Raw genomic sequence first — 25,954 nt, forward strand, 5'->3', positions numbered from 1 at the left:
CATTAACCCTGCAAGTAGCCCCAGGAGTTAGGATATGAAGTTAGCCAATTACTCGTGACTCCCTCTACCAAAATGGCTATGTGAAAGCCAGCATGCATGGAGGAAGACGGGAAAATAAGGAAAACAAATCTCTCACGATTTTCATAATGCAGGCTCGGTTGCAAACCCAGAAGGCAGAATGCAGTCAATGACTTGGTGATATGGGGGTACAGAAGACCACTCCCATACCTCAAAGAGCCACTGTGAGGTGCAGTTCACCCTCCAGTGCTTCTCCCTGAAATTAGAATAAGCTACATCCAGCTGAGACCACATTCCGGCTCAACTCCCTTTGCTGTATTTCCGTTTTCTCACATCTCTATTTCTAGAAGCTCTGTTTCAATAAATCACTTGAACAAGAATCCCTGTCTGAGGCTGTGCTTCAGGAATCTAATCTGTAACACCATCTCTCCAAGGGAGAACATTTACCTTGTTAGTCTCAGTCCAGAAGGAAACCTTGTTATTCCAGGCCACCTGTGTTGCAAATCCCTTCAGTCTCTCACCCAGGGCATTGCATTTGAATTTCAATGCTAAATCAGATGTATCTTTCTTCAATATTCTGTATATGAAGGTTCACAGGGAAGAAACTCATACAGATCATTTGATAATACTGTCCAGCAAAAGTTGTAGAAGGCCATTGTTTTGGACTGAGCTCCTATACTAGACCCAACAGACCAGACCAAACCAAAATAAAGTCACTCATGCTAAATGCCACATTATCCAACTGAAACTTTAAGATGGCAGAAAAATCCCCAAACAGATCAGTTTTTCCTGACAATAGGAGATCCCACTTTACCTCAGTCAGTGTAAGAAGGAAGTCCCCTCTGCTTTAACCCTTATTTAAAAAGTAACCGGAAGTAATTTGACATGAACCAATCAGCTTTTTTTCCTATTTTTCTGTTTCCTTTTTCCCACCTTACAAAATTGACTGTTCTGCCACTGGCCAGTGGGAGCTCTCATTCTATTTCGTAGAATGAAGGATGAATAAAAGGATTCATGAATTACGAATAAAAGCCAATTAGATCTTTATCTAAACGTGCTATAATTTTGTCTTTCAACATGATTTGCCTTAAATTGATATTCCTCACACTTATTTTCATCCACATACAACTTCTTATCATATCTTATCCCAAAGTATAATGAATACCACAGACTGGACAATTTTTAACGAAAAGAAACTTACTGCTTACAGTTATGGAGGCTGGGAAGTACAAGGTCAAGGGGCTCACATATGGGGAGGGTCTTCTTGCTTCATGAGCCCATGGTAGAAGGCAGAAGAAAGGGAAGGAAAGAGAGAGAGAAAGAGAGAGAGAGAGAGAGAGAGAGAGAGACACTTGATGTTATAACAAACTCACTCCCGAGATGCTGAGATAATGACATTAATCCATTAATCCAGTCAGGCAAGCCGAGCTCTCCTAACCTAATCACCTTTGATTAGGCCCCATCTCCCAACACTGTTGCATCAGGGATTAACTTTTCAACACATGAACTTCGGAGAACATATTCAAAGCAAAGCAAGAAGGGAAAACTAGTTTACTTTTTAAATACATGTTGATGCACGTAGCACTCATCTGGACACCAGGCAACATTTTTCTAAGGAGCCTCCTACTCATCAATTCTTCTCTACCCCACCCATGACAAACATATTGCCACTTTCTATACGTGGCATTAATAGGAACGTGAATTATGAGTGCAGAGGTACCCAGCAATTCTAAATGGAAGGACCATGACACACATCAATAAGAACAAGATAGAATGACAACCTGGCTTAACAAGATGCCGTGACTTTATAAACCTATAGTAATTTAAGGCATATGAGATATACAAGTCTTAAGCTCAGAGGAGAGGCTGATGACAATTACACCACTACAGTTAAAGACTGCAAACTTTAGCCGGGCGTGGTGGCTCATGCCTGTAATCCCAGCACTTTGGGAGGCCGAGGCGGGCAGATCATGAGGTCAGGAGTTCGAGACCATCCTGGCCAATATGGTGAAACCCTGTCTCTACTGAAAATACAGAAATTAGCCGGGCATTGTGGGGGGCGCCTGTAGTCCCAGCTACTCGTTAGATTCAGACAGAAGAATCGCTTGAACCCGGGAGGCGGAGGTTGCAGTGAGTTGAGATCATGCCACACTGCACTCCGGCCTGGGCAACAGACCGAGACTCCATCTCAAAAAAAAAAAAAAAAAAAAAAAAAAAGACTGCAAACTTTGGCATCAGGCTGGCTGGATTCAAAGCCTGATTTTGCCACTTGTTAGCCCATGAATAGTAACAAGATGCTTAAATTCTCTGTGCTTGAATGTTTTCATCTGTAAACTAGAGATAATATTAGGACTTGCATCACAGGGTTTCTGTGAAGATCAAAAGAAATATGTGAAAATCACCTTAGCGTTAGAACTGTGCCTTGCACAAAGTAAACACTCAGTAAATATTAACTCTTATTATAGAAGAGTGTGTGTTATCTCCTCAACTAGATAAAATAATCATAGAATGATGGTTTCAGAGTTGTGAGGTCGTTGAATGCAATTAGATTTTATAAATCTAATCTGTACAAGTAGACTTGTGAAATAAATCTGGAATGCCTGCTAAATTTTATTGAAAACAATCGCATGTTTAATGGTGCATAATATATGCAAAGTACATGCATATTTAATGCTGGAAAGACATTATCTGCTTCTAGAGTGGATTAACATTTCAGGCAGTGAGAATGGGGGTTTGTTACTTTAATTTAAATAGGGATTAAGTTGATTAGATTCAGAGTTTGGTTGATTTAAGTACTGGTTGGTACACCTGTTCGTGTAGGGCACAGTCCTTTCAGCGCTGCGACTAAAAGTTTAACATGGGAACTAAGCTATGAGGATGCTAAAGGATAAGGATGATACAATGGACTTTGGGGAATTGGGGGAAAAGGCAGGAGGATGAGGAATAAAAGACTACACATTGGGTACAGTGTACACTGCTGCAGTGATGGGTGCACCAAAATCTCAGAAATCACCACTAAAGAACTTATTCTTGTAAACAAAAACGACCTGCTCCCCAAAAACCTATTGAAACAAATATTTAAAAATAAATAAATAGGCCGGGCACAGTGGCTCACACCTGTAATCACAGCACTTTGGGAGGCTGAGGTGGGTGGATCACCTGAGGTCAGGAGTTCGCTACCAGCCTGGCCAACATGGCAAAACCCCGTCTCTACTAAAAACACAAAAAACTAGCTGGGCGTCTTGGCAGACACCTGTAGTCCCAGCTACATGGGGGGCTAAGGCAGGAAAATCTCTTGAACCCGGGAGGTGGAGGTTGCAGTGAGCCAAGATCACGCCACTGCACTCCAGCCTGGGTGAAAGAACGAAACTCCACCTCAAAAAAAAAATTTAATTAATTGAATAAATAAATACATAGACTTTGAATAATCATCATCCAAAAAGAAAATTAAATTAAAAGGATTTCCCTTTGAGGGAGCTATCTGTGAGAGGAAATTGCTTAATATAGGTGAGCACAAAAAGAGAAAGCACCCTCTTATTTCATATTTTATTTTTCAATTTGTTAAAGATTATATTTTCGAGCTACTCTCCTAAACTAGAAACCCACCAGCTCTAACTTAGTATTATTCTTCTCCAAGACAAAGGGTGTCATTTGTAAGGAATGACAAGATCTACAGGGAATGCTAAAATGATAAATTTCATACATCAGTGTGACTTAGTTAAAGCAAAATCTTCCAGAATCTCAAACTTTGCGTGTTGTTTTCTGGTAGCTCCTGAAAGCAGTCTGAGAAGAATACAACAGAAAAGATGAAGAATTGTTTTAAAACAAAAATTCAAAGTAATAATAATAAATAAAAGCCTAATATTCCCTCTCCCACTTGGCAGGCACCAACCTACCATTTTTGTACATTCAGCTCCACAAGACTGATAGGTTCTACTCTGCCATCACTTAAAAGTTAGCATCTAATTCACAGTACTATTTAAATTTCACCAGTTGTCCAAAAGCATGTCCTTTATAGCTGTTTTCAAATCCATCATCCAATCAGATTTCATGCCTTTCATTGTTAGGCTTCTTTAGTCTCTTTTGTCACCATGCCTATCGACTCAGGGGCTGAGGCGGGAGGCTTGCTTGAGCCCAGGAGGTCAAAGCTGCAGTGAGCTGAGATGGTGCCACTGCACTCCAGCATGGGTGACAGAGTGAAACCCTGTCTCAAAAAAAAAAAACACTCTGTATTCTATAAATATAATATGTACAATTATTCCATGTCAATTAAAAATAAAAGAGAAAAAAGTCTTTATAATCCATGTATGTGAAGTTCAAAAGCTGGCATTACTGATCTGCGATGACAGTCAGGCAAGTTGGTCCCATTGCATAGGCAGAGATGGAAAGAAGCTTGTGGGATGCTGGAAATATTCTGTTTCTGGATCTGGGTGCTGGCTACATGGGGGCTTAAAATCGCTGATGTTACACTAATCACTCGTGAACTTTTCTGCGTGTATGTGCAACTTAGAATAAGAAAATGGAATTACGGTTCACATGCTAGGCATGCCTGGATCAGGCTAGTGGACAGCATCCTGTACCACTGTGTCCCATCCTAAGTGCTGTAGAAACATGTTCCTAATACTTCAGTGAATGCCAAAATAGGCAAACATTTTATTTACATTTGAAATCTCACAGTAGCAAGGTCAACTACAGCCACTTTCCCCCAGGGAGAGTCCAATATTTTATTCATGTCTCCTAAACTCTTATAATGAGCAACTACCATGGGCCAGGTCCTGTGCAGGGCTCTGAGGATCACAGGGAAAGACCCACATCCTCCCTCGTGGAGACCAACATTCCCAGAAAACTCACGCAAATAAACATAGCGAGGTATGGTGAAGTTCAGGGAGTGCTGCAGCACCACACAGAAGTTCTGACCTGGCCTGGGGGGATCAGAGAAGCCTTTGATGAGAAAGTAGGGAATGAGGCCTCTGAAAGTAAGGGGAGGGTGTGCTCAAAACAAATGCAACAAAAAGAGAAACTGTAACTGCAAACTGTTTTCAGCCTCATGCCTCCGTGGAACCTGCCTGTCAGGTGGGCACCTGGAATCTCAAGCAACTTTCTCAAGGTGAGGCTATTTTTTTTCTTTCATTTCTCAAGTAGCTTGTGGTAAGAAAAGTGAGCTGAGGCTGGGTGCAGTTGCTCATTCCTGTAGTCCCAGCTGCTTGGGAGGCTGAGGCGGGAGGATTGCTTGAGCCTGGGAGGCGGAGGTTGCACTAAGCCGAGATCACACCACTGCCTGGGTGATAGAGCAAGACCCCATCTCAAAAAAAGAAAGAAAAAGGGAAAGAAAACTGAACTGAGTGTTCTGGGTCTCCCAAGGCCCCTTAAATGGCTTTGTCCTTCACTTGGAATAAAATTCAAACTTCTTCACCTTGCCCTGACCTTGGTTGGCCTTTCCAGTTTGAGCTTTTCCCGATATTCCTCTCCCACAACACACCTCAACTACAGTGGCCTCTTATCTGCACCTCAGACATGAAAAGGTTTTTCATGTCTCTGGGCCTTTGCACTTGATGTTTCCTTTGCTTAGAACACTCTTCCCTCTCCTTCAGTGAAAATGATACTTCCTCAGAGACATCTTACCTTACCTTAAAACTACTGCACATCCTCTGAATCAGTGCTGTTGGTGGCATTCATAACACCAGTAGTATCATAATCAGAACTGCATATTGTCTTGTTTCCTTTTTTATTTCCTGCTTCCCTCCTTAGAATGCCAGCACTTGGGAAGGCGGCAGTGAGTTCTATTTTTGTAAATCCCAATTTCCTAGTCACTGGAACAAATCTTAGCCGAGCAGGCATTCAAATAATTAAGCAAACAAATGAAGAAGTGTCAGGGGTGTTTTAACGTTAAGTTCTGCAAAATTCCCTGCTATTGGGGAGGTCATACCCTTTGAATATATCACTCTCTTTCCATCCTCATTAGTGTCACAGGGCAACTCTAGGGACTGATTCTAAAATTTAAACGGAAAATTTGAGGCCCACTTTATCCTTTCCAACAGGATTTGGGAGTTTCTACCCTTGACTGTGTTAGAAGTTTTCCTGAATTTTATTCCTGTAAAAGACATAGATGGGGCCAGGTGCAATGGCTCACTAGCACTTTGGCAGGCCAAGGCTGGACGATCTCTTGAGCCCAGGAGTTGAAGGCTGCAGTGAGCTATGATGGCACCACTGCACTCTAGTCTGGGCAACACAGTGAGACCCTAAAACAAAATGTAAAAAGATACAGATGGGTCCTTCAATCATTTGGCCTTCAGGCTACCTGCAATATTCCCAGAGACAGAGTTCTTTCGCTAGTCCAAGACTTCTCCAAACCAACCTGGTGGGGGTGTGGAGGTTGCGGGAGAGGACAGAGTTGAGGGTAGTATAAGATGGGCCAAGACCAGAGTCCCATCTCTGCTTCAGAAAGCTTGGGTCCACATTGAGTGTGGGGAGGCCATATCTCATGGATAGAGACTAGATCTGTCTCACCCACCAAATTACACTCACCCCACAAATAAGACCCATCATGGAGAAGAACGTTAGGGGGAGGAATAAATAAATGAGTTAATAAGGTGCCTGAAAGGTGGAGTAAATCAGTAACAGAGGGACAGAGAGAGGGATGCTCAGAGGAAAGAAAGAAGCATGATTTTTTTTAATGCAATTTATATTTTAAGTTTCCTTGCTGAAAACTCGTTATGGGCTCCCCAGCTGCCCCCAAATCCATACTCAAGAGAAGATACAAGATCCCCTATGGTTTAGGCTCTGCCAAGTTCTTCACCATCATCCATTGCTGTCTCAACTAGAAGAAGTTGAACCGAGATGGGCGGATGAAGGGCTTAACCTCCCATCATCCCAAACTCCTAGCAGGATGCCTCCTGCTGCACTCCGGGTCGCACTGGAAGCCGTCCACGCACAGGGCACCTCCTTCACCTTCCAAGTTTGAATCATCTTACCGACTTATTTTTCTCTCAGCGCCTTGTTTATTTACTCATTGATCCCAAGTGACATTTTTGAACATTTTATCCATTTTCAGTTCGCTCCACTTTCCTTTGTTTTCTTCCACTCTCTGGGGTCAAGGATCAGTCTTTTTTTTTTTTTTAAACACAGTTTTATTCCCAGTGCCCTACACAGCATCAGGCATATAATAGGTTCTAAATAAACAGATATTGAATGGATTATTGGAGGGCGTGGTATTAGGGTAGGACAGGGTGGGGACATGATTGCATTAAAATTCTGCTTAAATAAGCGGGTCTTTTAGCCCAGCAGTCACATAGACTCAGCTCAGGAGCTCTGCGGCACACAGCTGATCGAACCCACTCATTTCTAGAGGACACCATGTTTGGTAAGTTGGGCGAAGGCAAGAGGCTGGGGTTTCAGTGATTGGGTTGCAGACAAATCAAGTGAGAGATGTGGGACCTTGCGGTGGCTTCTTAGAAACCACTGGGTAAATTTAGAAACCACTGGGTTATACCAACAAGGATTGTTTGAAAAACAATTTGCAAGGGATTCTAGTAACTTAGGAGTTTGTTTCTCCACGTCTCTTTTTTAAAGAGACGGGGTCTTGGTATGCTGCCCAGGCTGGCCTCGAGCTCCTAGGCCCTAGTGATCCTCCCACCTCACCCTCAGGAGTAGCTGGGACTTATAAGTGTGTGCCACCATGTCCCGCTAATTTTTAAATTTTTTGTAGAGACAGGATCTCACTCTGTTGCCTAAGGTCGTCTTGAACTCACATCCTTTTTAATGCCTGGTAACTTTCATATTTTTTAAATGTCAGTCCATTGATGGGTATAAAATAGTATGTGATCTTTAATTCCCATTTCTTTACTAACCCGTGTGATTGAATCTGTTCACTCTATTTTAAAGGCCATTCTGTTTTTCCCCTATGCTAATTTTTATATTTATATCATTTCCCAGTTTTTAGTATGTTTTTTTTCTTGAGGCTTAGTAGAATATTTTTGTTGTCTTCTAGACACTAATAATTTATCTCTTATATGTGTTGCAAATATATTCTCCCAGCCTGGCTTGTGTTTTTCAATTTACTTATGAGTACCGTTGTACAAATATTCTAAAAGTTGTCATTGTGATATTTATCAACATTTTCCTTTTATAATTGTACTTGTAAAACGTAGTTTAGAAGTATATTACTGGCTGGGCATGGTGGCTCACGCCTGTAATTCCAACACTTTCAGATGCCAAGGCAGGCGGATCTCTTGAGGCCAGGAGTTCAAGACCAGCCTGGACAACATGGCAAAACCCTGTCACTACTAAAAATACAAAAATTAGCCAGGCATGGTGGCATGTGCCTGTGGTTCCAGCTACTTGGGAGGCTGAGACACAAGAATTGCTTGAACCTGAGAGGCAGAGGTTGCAGTAATCTGAGATTGCACCGCTGTACTCTAGCTTGGGCAACAGAGCAAGACTCTGTCTCAAAAACAAAAAAAGTGTATTTCTTGGCTGGGGACATAAATGTAATTTTAGTTACATTTTATTTTAACTTCTTAAAATGATTTGATTCTAATAGAAAAATTATGCATCAACAAGCTCACTTATCAAAACTTGTACCTGGCTCTTCTAATACGTTTTCCTATTGTTTAATACTAAACTTACAAAAATACTAATTAGTCGATTTTACATATTGACCTCTCAGCTTGGTAGATGATTTTAAACTCAAAGCCACATCCTTCCTCGATTTTACCTCCTATAACTTGTCAATGTGCAGTGTTGCGTTTCTAAAGACCAGTGGAATTCTAATTACCATTCCTTTGATGGAAATTCTACTTCCCTTTAGAAGCTTCTGGAAATTTCTATATATTCCTGGTATTCTGATATTTTTGCAACAATGATCCTTTTGTTCATTTATTGTGCTCATCGTGGAATGTCTTCATTCTGGAAACCCCTGTGCCTCATCTCTCAAATCTTGAATTTTTTTTTATAAATATTTTCATGATACTCTCTGAAACATTTTTTAGTCAGAGATATTTTTAGTCACATAAATATTGCTAGTGCTGGACATCCCTGAGCAGAGATCTTATTTTTTTCCGACCTTTTCACTCTTTTTGTCCACTTTTGTATATTTTTTCTACTTCCTGGAATAGCTTTGTCTTCCAACTCTTCTATTATTGCCTAAAGGTTTCTTTTTAGCTACTGATTTCAAAGAACATTTGTCTTATCAGATTTTCCTTTCTTTTCAAGACTTTCTTGATGTATGAGTGCAATATCTTTTATCCGAGCATATTAATTTTAACATTTATAGATTTTCTTTTTTTTGTAATTTTTTTTCTAATTGTTTTATATTTTTAGTAGAGATGGGGTTTCACCATGTTGGCCAGGCTGGTTTTGAACTCCTGATCTCAAGTGATTCACCCTCCCTCGCCTCCCAAAGTGCTAGTATTACAGGCATGAGCCACCGCGCCCAGCCTTATTTCTTTTCTTAAGAAAAAATGTGGTTATTTGCTGCTTTCCTCTTCTTCCTCCTCTTTCTTTTTCTCTTCCACCTTCCCTTTCTTTTTTCTCTCTTTATCTCTGTCTCTCCCTCTCTCCCTTTCTTGCTGTCCCCTTCCTGTTTGAGAATTTTTCTTCAATGTCCTGTAAATTTTTGTTCTCCCTTTGTGTCTAAACAAATGCTGAGACACTAAGAGAAACCCATGTGCCTGATCACTTGTCTTCACTGTGCGATAATTGGGCAGCATGTTGGCTTCTTTTTTTCCATGTATTTGCATGAGGAATAAGAGCATCCTGAAAATAGAAACTTTCCTATAAAATAGATGACCATGAGAATCAGGTTTTACTAGATGATGAGGTCTTATTTATATTCTAAACCATAGTAAAAACTCCCATTATGCACTAATACAGTTTGCATTTTTGTCCCCTCCAAATCTCATGTCGAAATGTGATCCCCAGTGCTGGAGGTGGGCCTGGTGGAAGGGGTTTGGATCATGAGAGCAGATCCCTCTGAATGGCTTAGTGCCATCCTCATGGTAATGAGTGGGTTCTCTATCTCTAAGTTCACCTGAGATCTGGTTGTTTGAAAGAGTCTGGGACCTTCCCCTGCTGTCTCTTGCTCCCACTCTCACCATGTAACACCTTGGCTCCCCTTCGCCTTCTGTCATGAGTGGAAGCTTCCTAAGGCCCTCACCAGAAGCAGATGCCAGCACTATGCTTTGTGTATAGCCTGCAGAGCTGTGAGCCAATTAATTCCTCTTTTCTAATTTACCCAATTTTAGGTATTCCTTTATAAATGCAAAATGGACTAACACATGCACCAAGCCTGTAATTAACAGACTTGCTTCTTTGGTTACTCACATCTTCCCTAAAGGAGTGAGCTTTCTGGGACCACGTTATTGTTGAAGATACGGAGGCAAACAGTATAAGTGTACTGATGCTTCCAAAGTCACAGAGCTAGTAAATGAGAGAATCGACATTCATTCTTAGGTCACTAAGCTTCATATCTCCTTCCCTACAGACCCCATTAATAAATGGCCAAACCAATAGCTTCAGGGTCTCACAAGCCAATCAACATAGACAGCAGTGCCACTGAGTCTATGACCGGTTAGGATAATAGGGCCTCCAATACTCTTATGAATCTTATAGACTCATATAAACCTGGTGTCAACATCCTGCCACTATTCTATTGTATCTCAATAAGGACTCACCCAAATCTCATCTTGAATTGTAGCTCCCATAATTCCCATGTGTTGTGGGAAGGACCCGGTGGGAGATAACTGAATCATGGGGCGGTTTCCCCCATACGGTGCTCATGGTAATGAATGTCTCATAAGATCTGATGGTTTTATAAGAGGTTTCCCCTTTTGCTTAGCTCTCATTCCCTCTCTTGCTTGCCACCACGTAAGATGTGGCTTTGCTCCTCCTTGCTTTCCACCACGATTGTGAGGCCTCCCCAGCCATGTGGAACTGTGAGTCCATTAAACTTCTTTCCTTTATAAATTACCCAGTTTCAGGTATGTCTTTATTAGCAGCATGAGAAACAGAAAGATGTCCCGAAGTTGCTAGGAAAACATATTGGTGCCCAATGTCATGGAGAGGTTGATGTTCCTCCTCCAGGGGCTGTAGGATGAGGCCACCAAAATAAGCTTATCCCATTTGTGGCTTAAAAACATGTCCTGCTCAGTGGAAGTTGGCACTGATTTTCTAGGAATGCAGAACACTCCCAGCAAGAGAGTGAGGAGTGGGTCTCGTGAGTCAAATGTTTAGCCTAAGCTCTTGATTCACAGGTCAAGCTCAGGAAAGAAACTTACCTTTGGAATATATATATTTGCATTCTAATAAAACATTTTTAAATTTTTTTTTTGTATTTTCATAGGCTATTGGGGAACAAGTGGTGTTTGGTTACATGAGTAAGTTCTTTAGTGGTGATTTGTGAGATTTTTATGGCTGAGTGGCATTCCATCATAGAATTTATATATATTATATATTATATATAAATTATATTTGTGTTATATATAATTATATACAATATAATTTATATACATTATACATAAATTATATATATACATATATATATATATATACACACACACACACACACACCACAGTTTATCCACTCGATTGATGGACATCTGGGTTGGTTCCACCCATCAACCGAGCAGTATACACTGCACCATATTTGTAGTCTTTTATCCCTCACCCCCTTCCCACCCTTTCCCCCGAATCCCCAAAGTCCATTGTGTCATTCTTATGCCCTTGCATCCTCATAGCTTAGCTCCCACTTATGAGTGTGAACATATGATGTTTGGTTTTCCATTCCTGAGTTACTTCACTCAGAATAATGGCCTCCAATCTAATCCAGGTTGTTACAAATATCATTAATTCATTTTTATGGCTGAGTGGCATTCCATCATAGAATTTATATATATTATATATTATATATAAATTATATTTGTGTTATATATAATTATATACAATATAATTTATATACATTATACATAAATTATATATATACATATATATATAAACACACACACACACACACCACAGTTTATCCACTCGATTGATGGACATCTGGGTTGGTTCCACATTTTTACAATTGCGAATTGTACTGCTATAAACATACATGTGCAAGTATCTTTTTTGTATAATGACTTATTTTCCTCTGGGTAGATAGCCAGTAGTTGGATTGCTGGATCAAATGGTAGTTCTACTTATAGTTCTTGAAGGAATCTTTACACTGTTTTCCATAGTGGCTGTACTAGTTTACACTGCCACCAGCAGTGTAGAAGTGTTGCCTGTTCACCGCATCCACGCCAACATCTATTTTTTTTATTTTTTTTATTATGGCCATTCTTGTGGTTTCGATTTGCATTTCCCTAATCATTTGTGATGCTGAGCATTTTTTCATGTTGTTGGCCATTTGTATATCTTTTGAGAATTATCTATTCATGTCCTTAGCCCACTTTTTGATGGAATTGTTTGGTTTTTTTCTTGCTAATTTGTTAGAGTTCGTTGCAGATTCTGGATATTAGTCATTTGTCAAATGTATAGATTGTGAAGATTTTCTTCTAGACTGTGGGTTGTCTAGAACTCTGCTGTTCCTTTTGCCATGCAAAATCTCTTTAGTTTAATAAAGTCCTAGCTATTTATCTTTGTTTTTATTGCATTTGCTTTTGGGTTCTTGGTCATTGTGTTGCTGTCTATCTCATTTCTTAGGTCTAGTAGATAAAAGGGCGTCCATTGTCTCCTAAAGTTTTTATTATTTTTTATTTATGCTCTCTATTTCACTGAAGATTTCTCCCCTCATTTCTTGTATCTTTTTTTTTAATTTCCTTAAATTGGGCTTCACTTTTCTCTGGTGCCTCCTTGATTAGCTTAATAACTGACCTTCGGAATTCTTTTTCAGGTATATCACGGATTTCTTCTTGGTTTGGATCCATTGCTGATGAACTAATGTGATTTTTTGGGGATGTTAAAGAACCTTGTGTTGTCATATTACCAGATTTGGTTTTCTGGTTCCTTCTCATTTGTGTAGGCTCTGTCAGAGGGACGGTCTAGGGCTCAAGGCTGTTGTTCAGATTCTTTTGTCCCACAGGTGTTCCCTTGATGTAGTACTCTCCTCATTTTCCTCTGAATTTTTTTAATGAAAGCCTTTTATCTGTTCCCTCTGCAGAAGGGCCAAGGCGTTATCGTCGGCCACGCACAAGATTTCTCTCCAAACAACTCACAGCATTGAGAGAATTGCTTGAAAAGACCATGCACCCAAGTTTGGCTACAATGGGGAAACTGGCTTCAAAGATACAACTTGATCTATCCGTAGTAAAGGTCTGTTCCCAAGTGTGTCTGTAGGTAGCATGCCTAACCCAGAGCTTCACACACACTTTTGATCATTGTTATAACAGTTCCTATTTATTGGCAATTGCTGTGTGTAAGGACAGATGTTAAGCACTTTATGTTTTTATTGTCATGAGCACCCACTTTCTTGAGGAACACTAAAGCTCACATAGAAGAGCTGTCTTCCAAGCATTATAAACACAAGAGCTGGAATTTGAACCCAGACCTTTCCAACTCCAGACCCACCATGCTACACAGGACTCTTTGAGGCTGGATCTCAGATGCTCCCATTTGGGTCTGTTCTTGTGTATTCAGGATGGGTTCTGCTTAATCAGGACCATCACAGTCATCCAGATGCCTGTCACTAAGTTCCCACAAAGTATTCACGGGAGAACACCTGGATGAACCCTAAAGATGACCCAAGCTAAACTCTCACCCCATACTCTGACTTTAAAATACTTTCTCTGGGCACCAGGAATGGTGGCTCACACTTGTAATCCCAGCACTTTGGGAGGTGGAGGCAGGAGGATCGCTTGAGCCCAGTTTAAGACCAGCCTGGGCAACACAGCAAGACCATGTCTTTACAAACAAAAATTAAAAATTAACCAGACATGGAGGCACATGGCTGTAGTCCCAGCTACTTGGGAGACTGAGATAGGAGGATTGCTTAAGCCCAGGAGTTCAAGGCTGCAGTGAGCTATGATTGCAGCACTGCACTCCAGGCTGGGTGACAGAGTGGTACCTTGTCTCAAAAAAAAAAATACACCACTAATAAAAACACCCTTCTATTTAATACATCACGATCTAGGTCATATTCCACCCATTGCTAGTACAATCCTACACCCACTTTTCCCTTGAAACCCAGGACAGCAGAGGATAGAAAGGGCTTCCCTTGTTCCAATAAATGTGAGACTCTCTCTCACACCAAAAAACCGAATTCCTGAGGAACATGAGGATGCCCCTTTATACTCAACCTCCATTATTAACCTCCCCCCTCCTCCCTCCTTAGATCTGGTTCAAGAACCAGCGTGCCAAATGGAAGAGGCAGCAGCGGCAGCAAATGCAGACACAGCCATCACTAGGACCAGCAAACCAGACAATTTCAGTGAAGAAGGAGGAGACTCCCTCAGCCATAACTACTGCAAACATTCGTCCAGTAAGTCCTGGAATCTCTGATGCAAATGACCATGATCTACGTGAGCCTTCTGGTATCAAGAATCCTGGAGGAGCCAGCGCCTCTGCGAGGGTTTCATCCTGGGATTCTCAGTCATATGACATTGAACAGATATGTCTGGGGGCTTCAAATCCTCCTTGGGCCTCCACTCTCTTTGGAATAGATGAATTTGTAAAGATCTATGACTTGCCAGGGGAAGATGACACCAGCAGCCTAAATCAATATCTTTTTCCAGTATGCCTTGAGTACGACCAGCTCCAATCTTCAGTGTAACTTCTTACACATCACTTCTAGGGGAGGTCTGGATCTGACCCACTGAGACATATTTCCACACATCTTTAATGGTTTGACCCCAGTCTAAGTAGATCAGGGGCTGGGAATTTATCTTTTTCTGTAGAAAAAACAATAAAGGAACTCCCCTACCTTTCATCATTGCCTGCATTTTCTGAACTCCATTTGAGTGCCTCCTTACCCAAATTTCAGCATTAAAGATTGTATTCAGAGAAGTGACGCCAGGAACACAGTGACATAGGAGGTTCCTGACTGATGGACTGAATAAACATCTGTGCCTAGATCAGTTCTCTCTGGAAGAAAGTCAGAAGTGAGTGGAGAGACTCCTACACACCAGGCAACTAAGAAAATGTCTTAGCAGGCCAGTCGCGGTGGCTCACGCCTGTAATTCCAGCACTTTGGGAGGCCAAGGTGGGTGGATCACGAGGTCAGGAGATCAAGACCATCCCGGCTAACATGGTGAAACGCTGTCTCTACTAAAAATACAAAAAATTAGCTGGGTGTGGTGGTGGGCACCTGTAGTCCCAGCTGCTTGGGAGGCTGAGGCAAGAGAATTGCTTGAACCCGGGAGGCGGAGGTTGCATGAGCCAAGATTGCACCACTGCACTCCAGCCTGGGCGACAGAGTAAGACTCCATCTCACAAAAAAAAAAAAAAAAAAAAGGAAGAAAAGACAAGAAAAAAATGTCTTATCAAACAGGCAGCAAAAGCTGAAGCACTCAGAAACACTAAATCCACCCTGGGCACTGAGCCATACAATCAGGAAGGAATCCCCAGTTCCCAGCTTCTCCCCCAGGAGAGAAGCAGTGAACCACACATATAGCACCCTAACTGTTGATGGTTAAGTTCCTAACGAGCCTGCATCAGGGACTTGACTAGGTAGGTAAACTACAGACTTACAAGAGCCTGAACAGAAGCTAGGTGCCACCCAAGGCTTCACCCCAGCTCAGCCCAGCAATAAATCCAGGTCTATCAATTCCTCCTGGAAGAAGTTTGTCCACACATTGAGCACCCCAACTTTTATACCTGCGCTCAAGGGACTGCATCCTAAATCCCCTAGCTCTGGAAATGGAAGGGATTAGGCATATGTGAGTCTCCCTAGCTCACAGAAGAAAAAGGTGGTTTTAAGCAGGCACACAAGCACTTCAGGGCTAGCCTTCCTCCACCACACTCCCCCAACCAGAGCAGTGCAGAGAAGGGCTCAAAATGCACAGCTCCCAGTTACTCCTCAAAAAGGATTTGCCAGTACACTCTTCCAGCTGCTGCTTGATAGTCATGCTTTTAACCAGCCTGTATCTGGAAGTCAACAGGGCAGACAAATGCTGGATCCTTGGGAGCCTGAATGGGAGTTCAGACACTGTCCAAGCCTTTTGCCCTTGCTTGCTCTAGTGGTAAGTCTACAGACTCTCCCTGGAAGGAGTTTTTCCATGCAGTGAGCACCCAAATTTTTGCAGCTTCCACGGCATCCTAAATCACCTATCTGTGGGAACGGAAGGGATTTGACATTCACTAGTCTCCCTAGATCACAGCAAAGAGGTGATTTTAAACTGATGCACAAGCATTTCCAGGAGATGAGAATAGTCCCAGGGGCCTGAGGCTGAACACACCTAGCTGGCCACTACCACCTCAGGTGGCATCTACTTGCATGTGCCACTTACAGGCCTGGAGACTGGCCTGCTCAGCCCGTCGCAGCCATCACCAACACTAGCACAAGCTGATTGGGAGCTAGATTGTCCTGCCAATATTACTGCCATTGCCCATGCCACCCTTGCTGCCCAGTGGCCCCAGGAACTATGCACCTACCTGGCCTATGGCTGGCAATGCCAGCACCCAAGAAAGCCACCTGGAAGCCTGGGAATTGGCCTACCTAAACCTGCTAAACCTGTGCCAGCATACACCACCCTGGGGCTCAAGGACAGGCTCACCACTGCCACCACTGGGCCCGAAAACCGGCCCACCTGACATCCCCTATCCCAGAAAAGCTTCACAGCCTCCACCAACAACTGCACCTTAAGCCACGGAGGAAATAACACTACTGATGTTGCTTACAGCCAAATAAATCATACAGAGACTATACCTGGATAAAGAATTCAAAATAATGATATTAAAGAAGCTCAGTGAGATACAAAAGAACTCAGAAAAATAATACAAACAAATCAGAAAAACAATTCAGGATATGAATGAGAAATTTACCAAAGAGATAGACATAAAAAAGAACCAAACAAATTCTGGAAATGAAGACTTCATTGAATGAAATACAAAACATATTTGAAAGCTTCAACAACAGACTAAATCAAGTAGAAAAAGGAATTTCAGAACTTGAAGCCATATCTTTTGAAATAACCAAGGAAGACAAAAATAAAAAAGAATTTAAAAAGAATGATAAAAGCCTTCATGACATATGATACCATAAAGCAACCAAATTTTCAAATTACTGGGGTCCCAGAAGGCAAAGAGAGAGAAAAGGGTAAGAAAGTATTTCATAAAATAATAGGCCAGGCACAGTGGCTCACGCCTGTAATCTCAGCACTTTGGGAGGCCGAGGAGGGTGGATCACCTGAGGTCAAGAGTTCAAGACCAGCCTGGCCAACATGGTGAAACCTGGTCTCTACTAAAAATACAAAAATTAGCTGGGTGTGGTGGTGCACGCCTGTAGTCCCAACTACTTGGGAGGCTGAGGCAGGAGAATTGCTTGAACCCAGGAGGCGGAGGTTGCAGTGAGCCGAGATCACGCCACTGCACTCCAGCCTGGCAACAGAGCGAGACTCCATCTAAAAACAACAACAACAAAAAGTGTGATTTATACACAATGGAGTACTATTTGGCCATTAAAAAATAATTTAAAAAAATGAAATCCTGTCATTTGCAACATAGATGAGCCTAAAGGACATTATGTTAAATGAAATAAACCAAACACAGAAAGACAAATACCACATGATCTCATACACATGTGGAATCCTAAAAGGTGGACCTGACACCTTACTTACACCTTACTCCTGCAAGAATGGCCATAATCAAAAAATAACAAAATCAAAGATCAAAAAATCAAAAAATAATAGGTGTTGTGCATGTGTGAAAAGGGAACACGTTTACACCGTTGGTGGGAATGTAAACTAGTACAACCACTGGAGAAAACAGTGGAGATTCCTTAAGGAGCAAAAAGTAGATTTACCATTTGATCCAGCAATCCCACTACTGGGTATCTACTTAGAGGAAAATAAGTCATTATACAAAAGAGATACTTGCACACACATGTTTATAGCAGCACAATTCACAATTACAAAAATATAGAACCAGCCCAAATACCCATCGATCAACAAGTGGATAAAGGAAATGTGAGATATATACATATATCTCTCACATACCATGGAATACTAGTCAGCCATAAAAAGGGAATGAAATAATGGCATTTGCAGCAACCTGGATGAGATTGGAGACCATTATTTTAAGTGAAGTAACTCAGGAATGGAAAACCAAACATACACTTTCTCACTCATAAGTGGGAGCTAAGCTATGAAGATCCAAAGGCATAAGAATGACACAGTGGACTTTGGGGATTCAGGGGAAAGAGTGGGATGGGGGTGAGGGATAAAAGACTACACATTGGGTACAATGTACACTGCTTGGGTGATGGGTGCACCAGAATCTCAGAAATCGCCACTTAGGAAATTATTCATGTAACCAAACACCACCTGTTCCCCCAAAAACCTACTGAAATAAAATAAGGCTGGGCGCAGTGGCTCACGCCTGTAATCTCAGCACTTTGGGAGGTCAAGGCGGGTGGATCACCTGAGGTCAGGAGTTCGAGACCAGCCTGGCCAACATGGTGAAACCTCATCTCTACTAAAAATACAAAAAAAAATTAGCTGGGCATGGTGGCGGGCGCCTGTAATCCTAGCTACCCAGGAGGCTGAAGCAAGAGAATCGCTTGAACCCGGAAGGCAGAGGTTACGGTGAGCCAAGATCGTACCATTGCACTCCAGCCTGGGCGACAAGAGGGAAACTCCGTCTCAAAAAAATAAATAAATAAATAAATAATAAATAAAAAAATTGAAAAAATAAATACATTTTTAAAAGTGGACCTCATAGAAGTAGAGAGTAGAATGGTGGTTAAAGGAATCTGGGGTCATTGGGGGTAAAGGGGGGTTGGGAAGACGCTGGTCAAAGGATGCATAATTACATTTAGATAGAAGGAATAAGTTCAAGAGATCTATTGGACAGCATGATGACTATAATTGATGGTGATATATTGCATTCTTGAAAAATGCTAAGACAGTAGATGTTAGGTGTTCTCACCACAAAAAAACAGATGATAACTATGTGAGGTAACACATTTCTTTAAATTAGCTGATTTGGCCAGGTGCAGTTACTCACGCCCGTAATCCCACCGCTTTGGGAGGCTGAGGCAGGAGGATCACCTGAGGTTGAGAGTTCGAAGACCAGCCTGACCAACATGGAGAAACCCCATCTCTACTAAAAATCCAAAATTAGCCAGGCGTGGTGTCACATGCCTGTAATCCCAGCTACTCAGGAGGTTGAGGCAGGAGAATCGCTTGAACCCTGGAGGCGGAGGTTACAGTGAGCCGAGATTGCGCTGTTGCACTCCAGCCGGGGCAACAAGAGTGAAACTCCATCTCAAAAAATAAATAAATAAATAAATAAGCTAGATTTAACCATTCCACAATGTATACATACTTCAAAACATTATATTGTACAAGATAAAATCATACAATTTTAAAAAACAAATAAATTTAGAGCAAAATGATAGGGAAAGGTATTAGGGGCTGAGTGGTATATGGGAACTGCGTACTACCTGCTCAATTTTCTGTAAGCCTCAAACTGCTCCAAAAAATAATGTCTGTTGCCAGGCGCAGTGGCTTACGCCTGTAATCCCAGCACTTTGGGAGGCCGAGGTGGTTTGGTCACCTGAGGTCAGAAGTTCAAACCAGCCTGACCAACATGGTGAAACCCCATCTCTACTAAAAATACAAAATTAGCCGGGCAGGGTGGTGCATGTCTGTAATCCCAGCTACTTGGGAGGCTGAGGCAGGAGAATCGCTTGATCCTAGGAGGCAGAGGTTGCAGTGAGCCAAGATCGCACCACCGCACTCCAGCCTGGACAACAAGAGTGAAACTCCATCTCAAAAAAATATATATAATAATAATGTCTTAATTAAAAAAAAATGTCTAGCTCGGCCGGGCGCCGTGGCTCATGTCTGTAATCCCAGCACTTTGGGAGGCCGAGATGGGCAGATCACGAGGTCAGGAGTTCGAGACCAGCCTGACCAATATGATGAAACCCCGTCTATACTTAAAAAAAAAAAAAAATTAGCCAGGTGTGGTGGCATGCGCCTGTAGTCCCAGCTACTCAGGAGGCTGAGACAGAAGAATCGCTTGAACCCGGGAGGCAGAGGTTGCAGTGAGCCAAGATCGTGCCACTGCACTACAGCCTGGGTGGCAGAGCGAGACTCTGTCTCAAAAAAAAAAAAAAATGTCTAGCTTGATCTTAAAGGAATGAATGATTCCCTAAGAGAACTTAGTGAGGGCTGGAGGCCTTGAGTTCCACCAGCCAATCCCAGGAGTTAGCTGTAAAAGTCACTACTCACCTTTGCAAAATTCAACTTGATCAGGTACCTCTCCTTTAGCTTCAGGAAGAAGAAGCAAGAACCTTTAAATAATTAATAAGTGAGTGACTGATGTGAAGAAACTCTGAGGCTTTAAAGCTGGATGGAACAGAGACTGGACTATTCTCTGAACATCTAAGTCTATGCAGCTATAAACAAGAAGGTAAAGCTGCAGGGGCTGACCTGGAGGCCGCAAGATGTATCGATAAACCAGGATGGTAGCAGCTGCGGAACTGTGAGATGCAGCGGTCCCCAGTGTTTTTGGCACCAGGAACTGGTTTCGTGGAAGAAAATTTTTCCACAGACGGCAGCGGTGGAGTGGGTGGGTTGGGGTGGGGGATTGTTTGGGGAAAATTCAAGCATAATACATTTATTGTGCACTTTATTTCTATTATTATTACATTATAATATATCATCAAATAAGTATACAACTCACCATAATGTCAAATCTAATGGGAGCCCTGAACTTGTTTTCCTGCAACTAGATGGTCCCATCTGGGGGTGATGGGAGACAGTGACAGATCATCAGGCATTCGATTCTCATAAGGAGCATGCAACCTAGATCCCTCGAATGCGCAGTTCACAATAGAGTTTGCGCTCCTGTGAGAATCTAGTGCCCTAGCTGACCTGACAGGAGGCGGAGCTCAGGCTGTAATGCCAGCGATGGGGAGTGGCTGCAAATATAGATGAAGCTTTGCTGGCTGGCCCGCTGCTCACCTCCTGCTGTGGCGGTCTGGTTCCTAACAGGCCACCATGGGTACCCGTCTGTGGGGGTGGGGAGCGGGGGTGTTGGGGACCCCTGGTATAGAGTGCTCTCTTGTAACCCACCCATCCTCTGAGTGCAGATTTGCAAATACAACCACGTTCTCTAGAAGGGACCCTATGAGCTGGAGGATAAGACCACAGCCTGGAGTTTTGCTTTTGACTTTCGTAATGTTTAGGCATTTTTTATGGTGAGCATAGCTTACTTCTGAAATTTAATAAACGACTGTATTAAGCGGTGAAATAGTGAGTACACGGTTGTTTACTTTGTTATTCTGTTTGCATGAACATTTAAGAAAAATAAAACATTGAGAATTGTTGGTGGCAGGTGTGGTGGGAGCTTTTTAAAAAAACAACAACAAAAGCTGTTCCCTACATGTAACAGGGATGTCTGTCTTCGGAGGAATTGGTGAGCTGCATCTCACCCCCCGGTGAAGCAAGGGGTTGTGGTGGTGGAACTTGACTGGGAAGTGGGAACTAATCCTGGGGAGCAATCCTAGAAGCCTGGGGCTAAGCCATGTCCTGAGAGTTTGGGAAATGAATGTATTAAGCAGCCCAGATGCCTAACTCCAGGGTCACCACCAGCCTTTGAGCTCCAGGGGGCGCTCCGCGAACATCCCATGAAAGCGCGCGGGGCGCTTGGGATGATGTTTGCAGGGGAACTGAGCCAGGCTGTGGTCCTCTGTGCCATCTCCTGCCGGTGGGCAGCACTCCTGTTGTGCACAGGGACCCCTGTTTCCTAGGTCCACAAACTGGTCGGGAAACACGAGTTGACCCGGCCGCCCCAACCTGCTTTCTGACAAGAGGTTCTGTCCAAGTTCCCCGCTCGACTTTCAACATGTCACTCAGCGCTTAAGCCTCGCCCCTTATCCTTGATGTCCAATCAGGAGCGAGGGTTGGATCCCCAGGGGCGAGGGTTGGATCCCCAGGGGCCTGGGGAGGCAGAGGGTTCTTTTTTTTTTTAAACCTAAAAATTTAAATGAAGATGAAAATGAAAGATTCTTCATGGAAGTTTTAATGCCAACAATTAGTCTACGAAAAAATAGGAAGTCTGAATGGACCAATAACCAAAGAAGAACTTACAAAGGAAGTAAAAGATCTAAGAAAGTCCTAGAAGGTTTTATGGGCAAATTCTGCTATACATTCCGACAAATCGTAATTGTACTGTCTCCTTAATTTTTCTGTAAATCTAAAGCCATTCTAAAATAAAAAATTTATTTTAAAAATGTATCCAATCCCCCTCGTCCAAACCTTTGAAATGCTAAAGATTTCTTTTAAAACCCTCAATATCTCTGATTATTTTGTTAAGGTTTTTGTTTAAGACTATCTATTGAAGGCAGGGCACGGTGGCTCACACCTGTAATACCAGCACTTTGGAAGGCCAAGGCTGGAGGATCACCTGAGGTCAGGAGTTCGACACCACTCTGGCCAACATGGTGAAACCCTGTCTCTACTAAAAATACAAAAATTAGCCAGACGTGGTGGCCCTCGCGTGTAATACCAGCTCAGCTACTCAGGAGGCTGAGGTGGGAGAATCGCTTGAACCTGGGAGGCGGAGGTTGCAGTAAGCTGAGATCGCACCACTGCACTCCAGCTTAGACGAGAGAGGGAGACTGTCTCAAAAAAAAAAAAAAAGAGAGAGCATCTATTGAAGAGCGAGTTTTCTTACAATGCCCAAAGCAACTGTCTCCTTCTTTCCCTGGCCCTCTCCATGTCTGTATTCACATAGAGTCTACATAATGGGCAAATTGTGATTAACAACTTTGTCTCCTGCTTTAAAAAAAAATCCTAAAATCCTATCATACTCCAGGCCGTCTCCACGTCTGCTTAATGAACTGTCTTAATTTTTATTTATTTATTTATGTATTTATTTATTTATTTATTTATTTATTTATTTATTGAGACAGAGTCTCGCTCTGTTGCCAGGCTGGAGTGCAGTGGCGTGATCTTGGCTCACTGCGATCTGCGCCTCCCGGGTTCAAGTGATTCTCCCACCTCAGCCTCCCGAGTAGCTGGGATTACAGGCACGCGCCGCCACACCCAGCTAATTTTTGTATTTTTGGTAGAGACGGGGTTTCACCATGTTGGCAGGATGGTCTCGATTACCTGACCTCGTGATCCACCCGCCTCTCCCTCCCAAAGTGCTGGGATTAACAGGCATGGGTCACTGTGCCCGGCCGAACTGTCTTAATTTTTTTTTTTTTTTTTTTGAGACGGAGTCTCGCTCTGTCGCCCAGGCTGGAGTGTAGTGGCGCGATCTCGGCTCACTGCAAGCTCCGCCTCCCGGGTTCACGCCATTCTCCTGCCTCAGCCTCCCGCGTAGCTGGGACTACAGGCGCCCGCCACCACGCCCGGCTAATTTTTTTGTATTTTTTAGTAGAGACGGGGTTTCACTGTGTTAGCCAGGATGGTCTCGATCTCCTGACCTCGTGATCCGCCCGCCTCGGCCTCCCAAAGTGCTGGGATTACAGGCGTGAGCCACCGCGCCCGGCCGAACTGTCTTAATTTTTAAGAGTAGGTTTATTACACTGCTTGATGGACAAAAAAATTGGGCACTCTTCTAAAGCTCAGGGGAAAGGGTGCCAAGAGAGGAGTCCCAGGGAAGAGATGTTCAGAGAACATCATACCACCCCACCTGCTCTCTTTCTTTCTTTTTTTTTCTTCAGGAAATGAGGTCTCATTATGTTTCTCAGGCTGGCCTCGAACTCCTGGCTGCAAGCCATCCTCCCTCCTCAGCCTCCTGAGTAGCTGGGATTCCAGCTGTGAGCCACCACGCCTGGCTTGACTTTTATAATGTCTTCTCCTTTGACAGTTTGAAGCCTCTTGGTTAAAGCAAAGGGGGACCTGGAGGGTGACTTCAGTGGGAAGCGGGAAGAGTGACTGGAAACTGGTCCCTTCTGCTGCATGTCTCAGTGGAAGTGTCAAGAAGTGCTGGTGTAACGTTAGCCACTTCCTCTCTGCAACCAGCCCCCAGGCGCTTCACTTCTCTCTTTCCTCCACCTGAGATGACACAGTTGTGGTTAAGGGCCTGGACCATGAGGTTAGCCTAAATGAGAGTCCCATCTCTGCAACTTCTACCTGGATGAATTTGAGCAAGCGATTCACCTCTCTGAGCTTCAGTTTCCTCATCTGGGAAATTGAGATAATAACAGTTAATGTCTACATCATAAAGTTGTGATAACTAAATAAAAACGTCATGATAATTAAATAAATTAAAATGTGGCCGGGCGCGGTGGCTCACGCCTGTAATCCCAGCACTTTGGGAGGCCAAGGCGGGCGGATCACGAGGTCAGGAGATCGAGACCACGGTGAAACCCCATCTCTACTAAAAATGCAAAAAAATAGCCGGGAGTGGTGGCAGGCGCCTGCAGTCCCAGCTACTCGGGAGGCTGAGGCAGGAGAATGGCGTGAACCCGGGAGGCGGAGCTTGCAGTGAGCCGAGGTCGCGCCACTGTACTCCAGTCTCTGGGCAACAGAGAGAGACTCCGTCTCAAAAAAAAAAAAAAAAAAAAAAAAAAAGTATGCAGCCCTTAGAATGGTGCCTGACACACATAGAGCACTGTATAAATACTTTTAATTATATTATTTTCCTTTTTTTTTTTTCTTTGGAGACAGTTTCACTCTGTCACTCAGGCTGAAGTGCAGTGGAGCAATAATCTCAGTTCACTGCAACCTCTGCCTCCCAGGTTCAAGTGATTTTCCTCCCTCAGCCTCCCGAGTAGCTGGGGTTACAGGCACCCACAACCATGGCCAGTTAAATTTATATTATTTTTCGATACACATGATGTTCTGGGCATTAATTTTTTTTTTCCCAACGAGACTTCTTTTAAAAAAAAAAAAAAAAAAGGGTTGGGGGAAGTTTTGCTTTTTGTTTTATATTCTTCAGTACTTAAAAACTTTGTCATTTTCAGGCCAGGCACGGTGGCTCATGCCTGTAATCGCAACACTTTGGGAGGCCGAGGCGGGCAGATCACCTGAGATCAAGAGTTCGAGAGCAGCCTGGTCAACATGGTGAAACCCCGTCTCTACTAAAAATACAAAAATTAGCCAGGCATGGTGTAATCCCAGCTACCTGGGAGGCTGAGGCCGGAGAATTGCTTGAACCTGGGAGACGGAGGTTGCAGTGAGCCAAGATCGCATCACTGTACTCCAGCCTGGGCAACAAAGCAAGGCTCCGTCTCAAAAAAAAAAAAAAAAAACAAAAAAAAACCCTGTCACTTTAATGTTTTACTTTGTTGGAAAGAGATTGTTAAGGATTCCAGCTAGTTGTTTCTGGATAGCAGAAATAACTAGCCTTCTTGGAACAGATCTTCTGTCTTCTGAAAAAGTCACTAGAATAACTCTTCAGTCACACACATGTAAAGCAAGTGTTTACCCCAACTGTTAAGGAACCAGGAAGGGAAAATCTTAAGGGATGTGGGTATTCTGGGAGGAAACAGATTGACAGCCACACTCCTTCACTTTGAGATACAAAAGTTCTAAAACATTTCTGTTAAACCAGAGTGGTCAGCTCTCATGAGGATCGAGGAGTTGCTATAGGAAAACTCACCATAATGGTTAGGGGTGTGTGCGTTAGTAGCTCAGACACAGGTACCTTAGAGAGCTGGTATTAGCTAGGAAGGACGACTGATGGGTTGAATTTGTATCCCCTGTGGTAAGAGACATAACAAGCTGATTTCTAACTAAGGGTAGAAAGTGATTGTGTTAACTTGGGGCTGCTGCAATTACAGGACCACAAGCTGGGTGGTTTAAACAACAGAAATTTATTGTCTTGCAAATCTGGAGGG

The 25,954-nt window shown here is 42.9% G+C and overlaps 1 protein-coding gene across 1 annotated transcript; it reads left to right on the forward strand.

The window, feature by feature from the left end:
* The first annotated feature begins 7,304 nt into the window (after window positions 1-7,304).
* On the forward strand, window positions 7,305-14,920 carry LEUTX (leucine twenty homeobox). The gene is made up of 3 exons (XM_019015047.2): window positions 7,305-7,378; window positions 13,157-13,308; window positions 14,327-14,920. Exons 1-3 carry the CDS (start codon window positions 7,372-7,374, stop codon window positions 14,762-14,764), a joined length of 597 nt encoding a protein of 198 aa, XP_018870592.1. The 5' UTR covers window positions 7,305-7,371; the 3' UTR covers window positions 14,765-14,920.
* The last annotated feature ends 11,034 nt before the right edge of the window (window positions 14,921-25,954 follow it).

The sequence above is a fragment of the Gorilla gorilla genome, chromosome 20, assembly GCF_029281585.2.
Source record: "Gorilla gorilla gorilla isolate KB3781 chromosome 20, NHGRI_mGorGor1-v2.1_pri, whole genome shotgun sequence".
NCBI classification, from domain to species: domain Eukaryota; kingdom Metazoa; phylum Chordata; class Mammalia; order Primates; family Hominidae; genus Gorilla; species Gorilla gorilla.

Excerpts from the sequence above, each read along its gene's own strand:
- LEUTX (XM_019015047.2), top strand. Across the intron at positions 13,309-14,326 it reads TTGATCTATCCGTAGTAAAG|ATCTGGTTCAAGAACCAGCG; the intron begins GTCTGTTCCCAA and ends CTCCCTCCTTAG.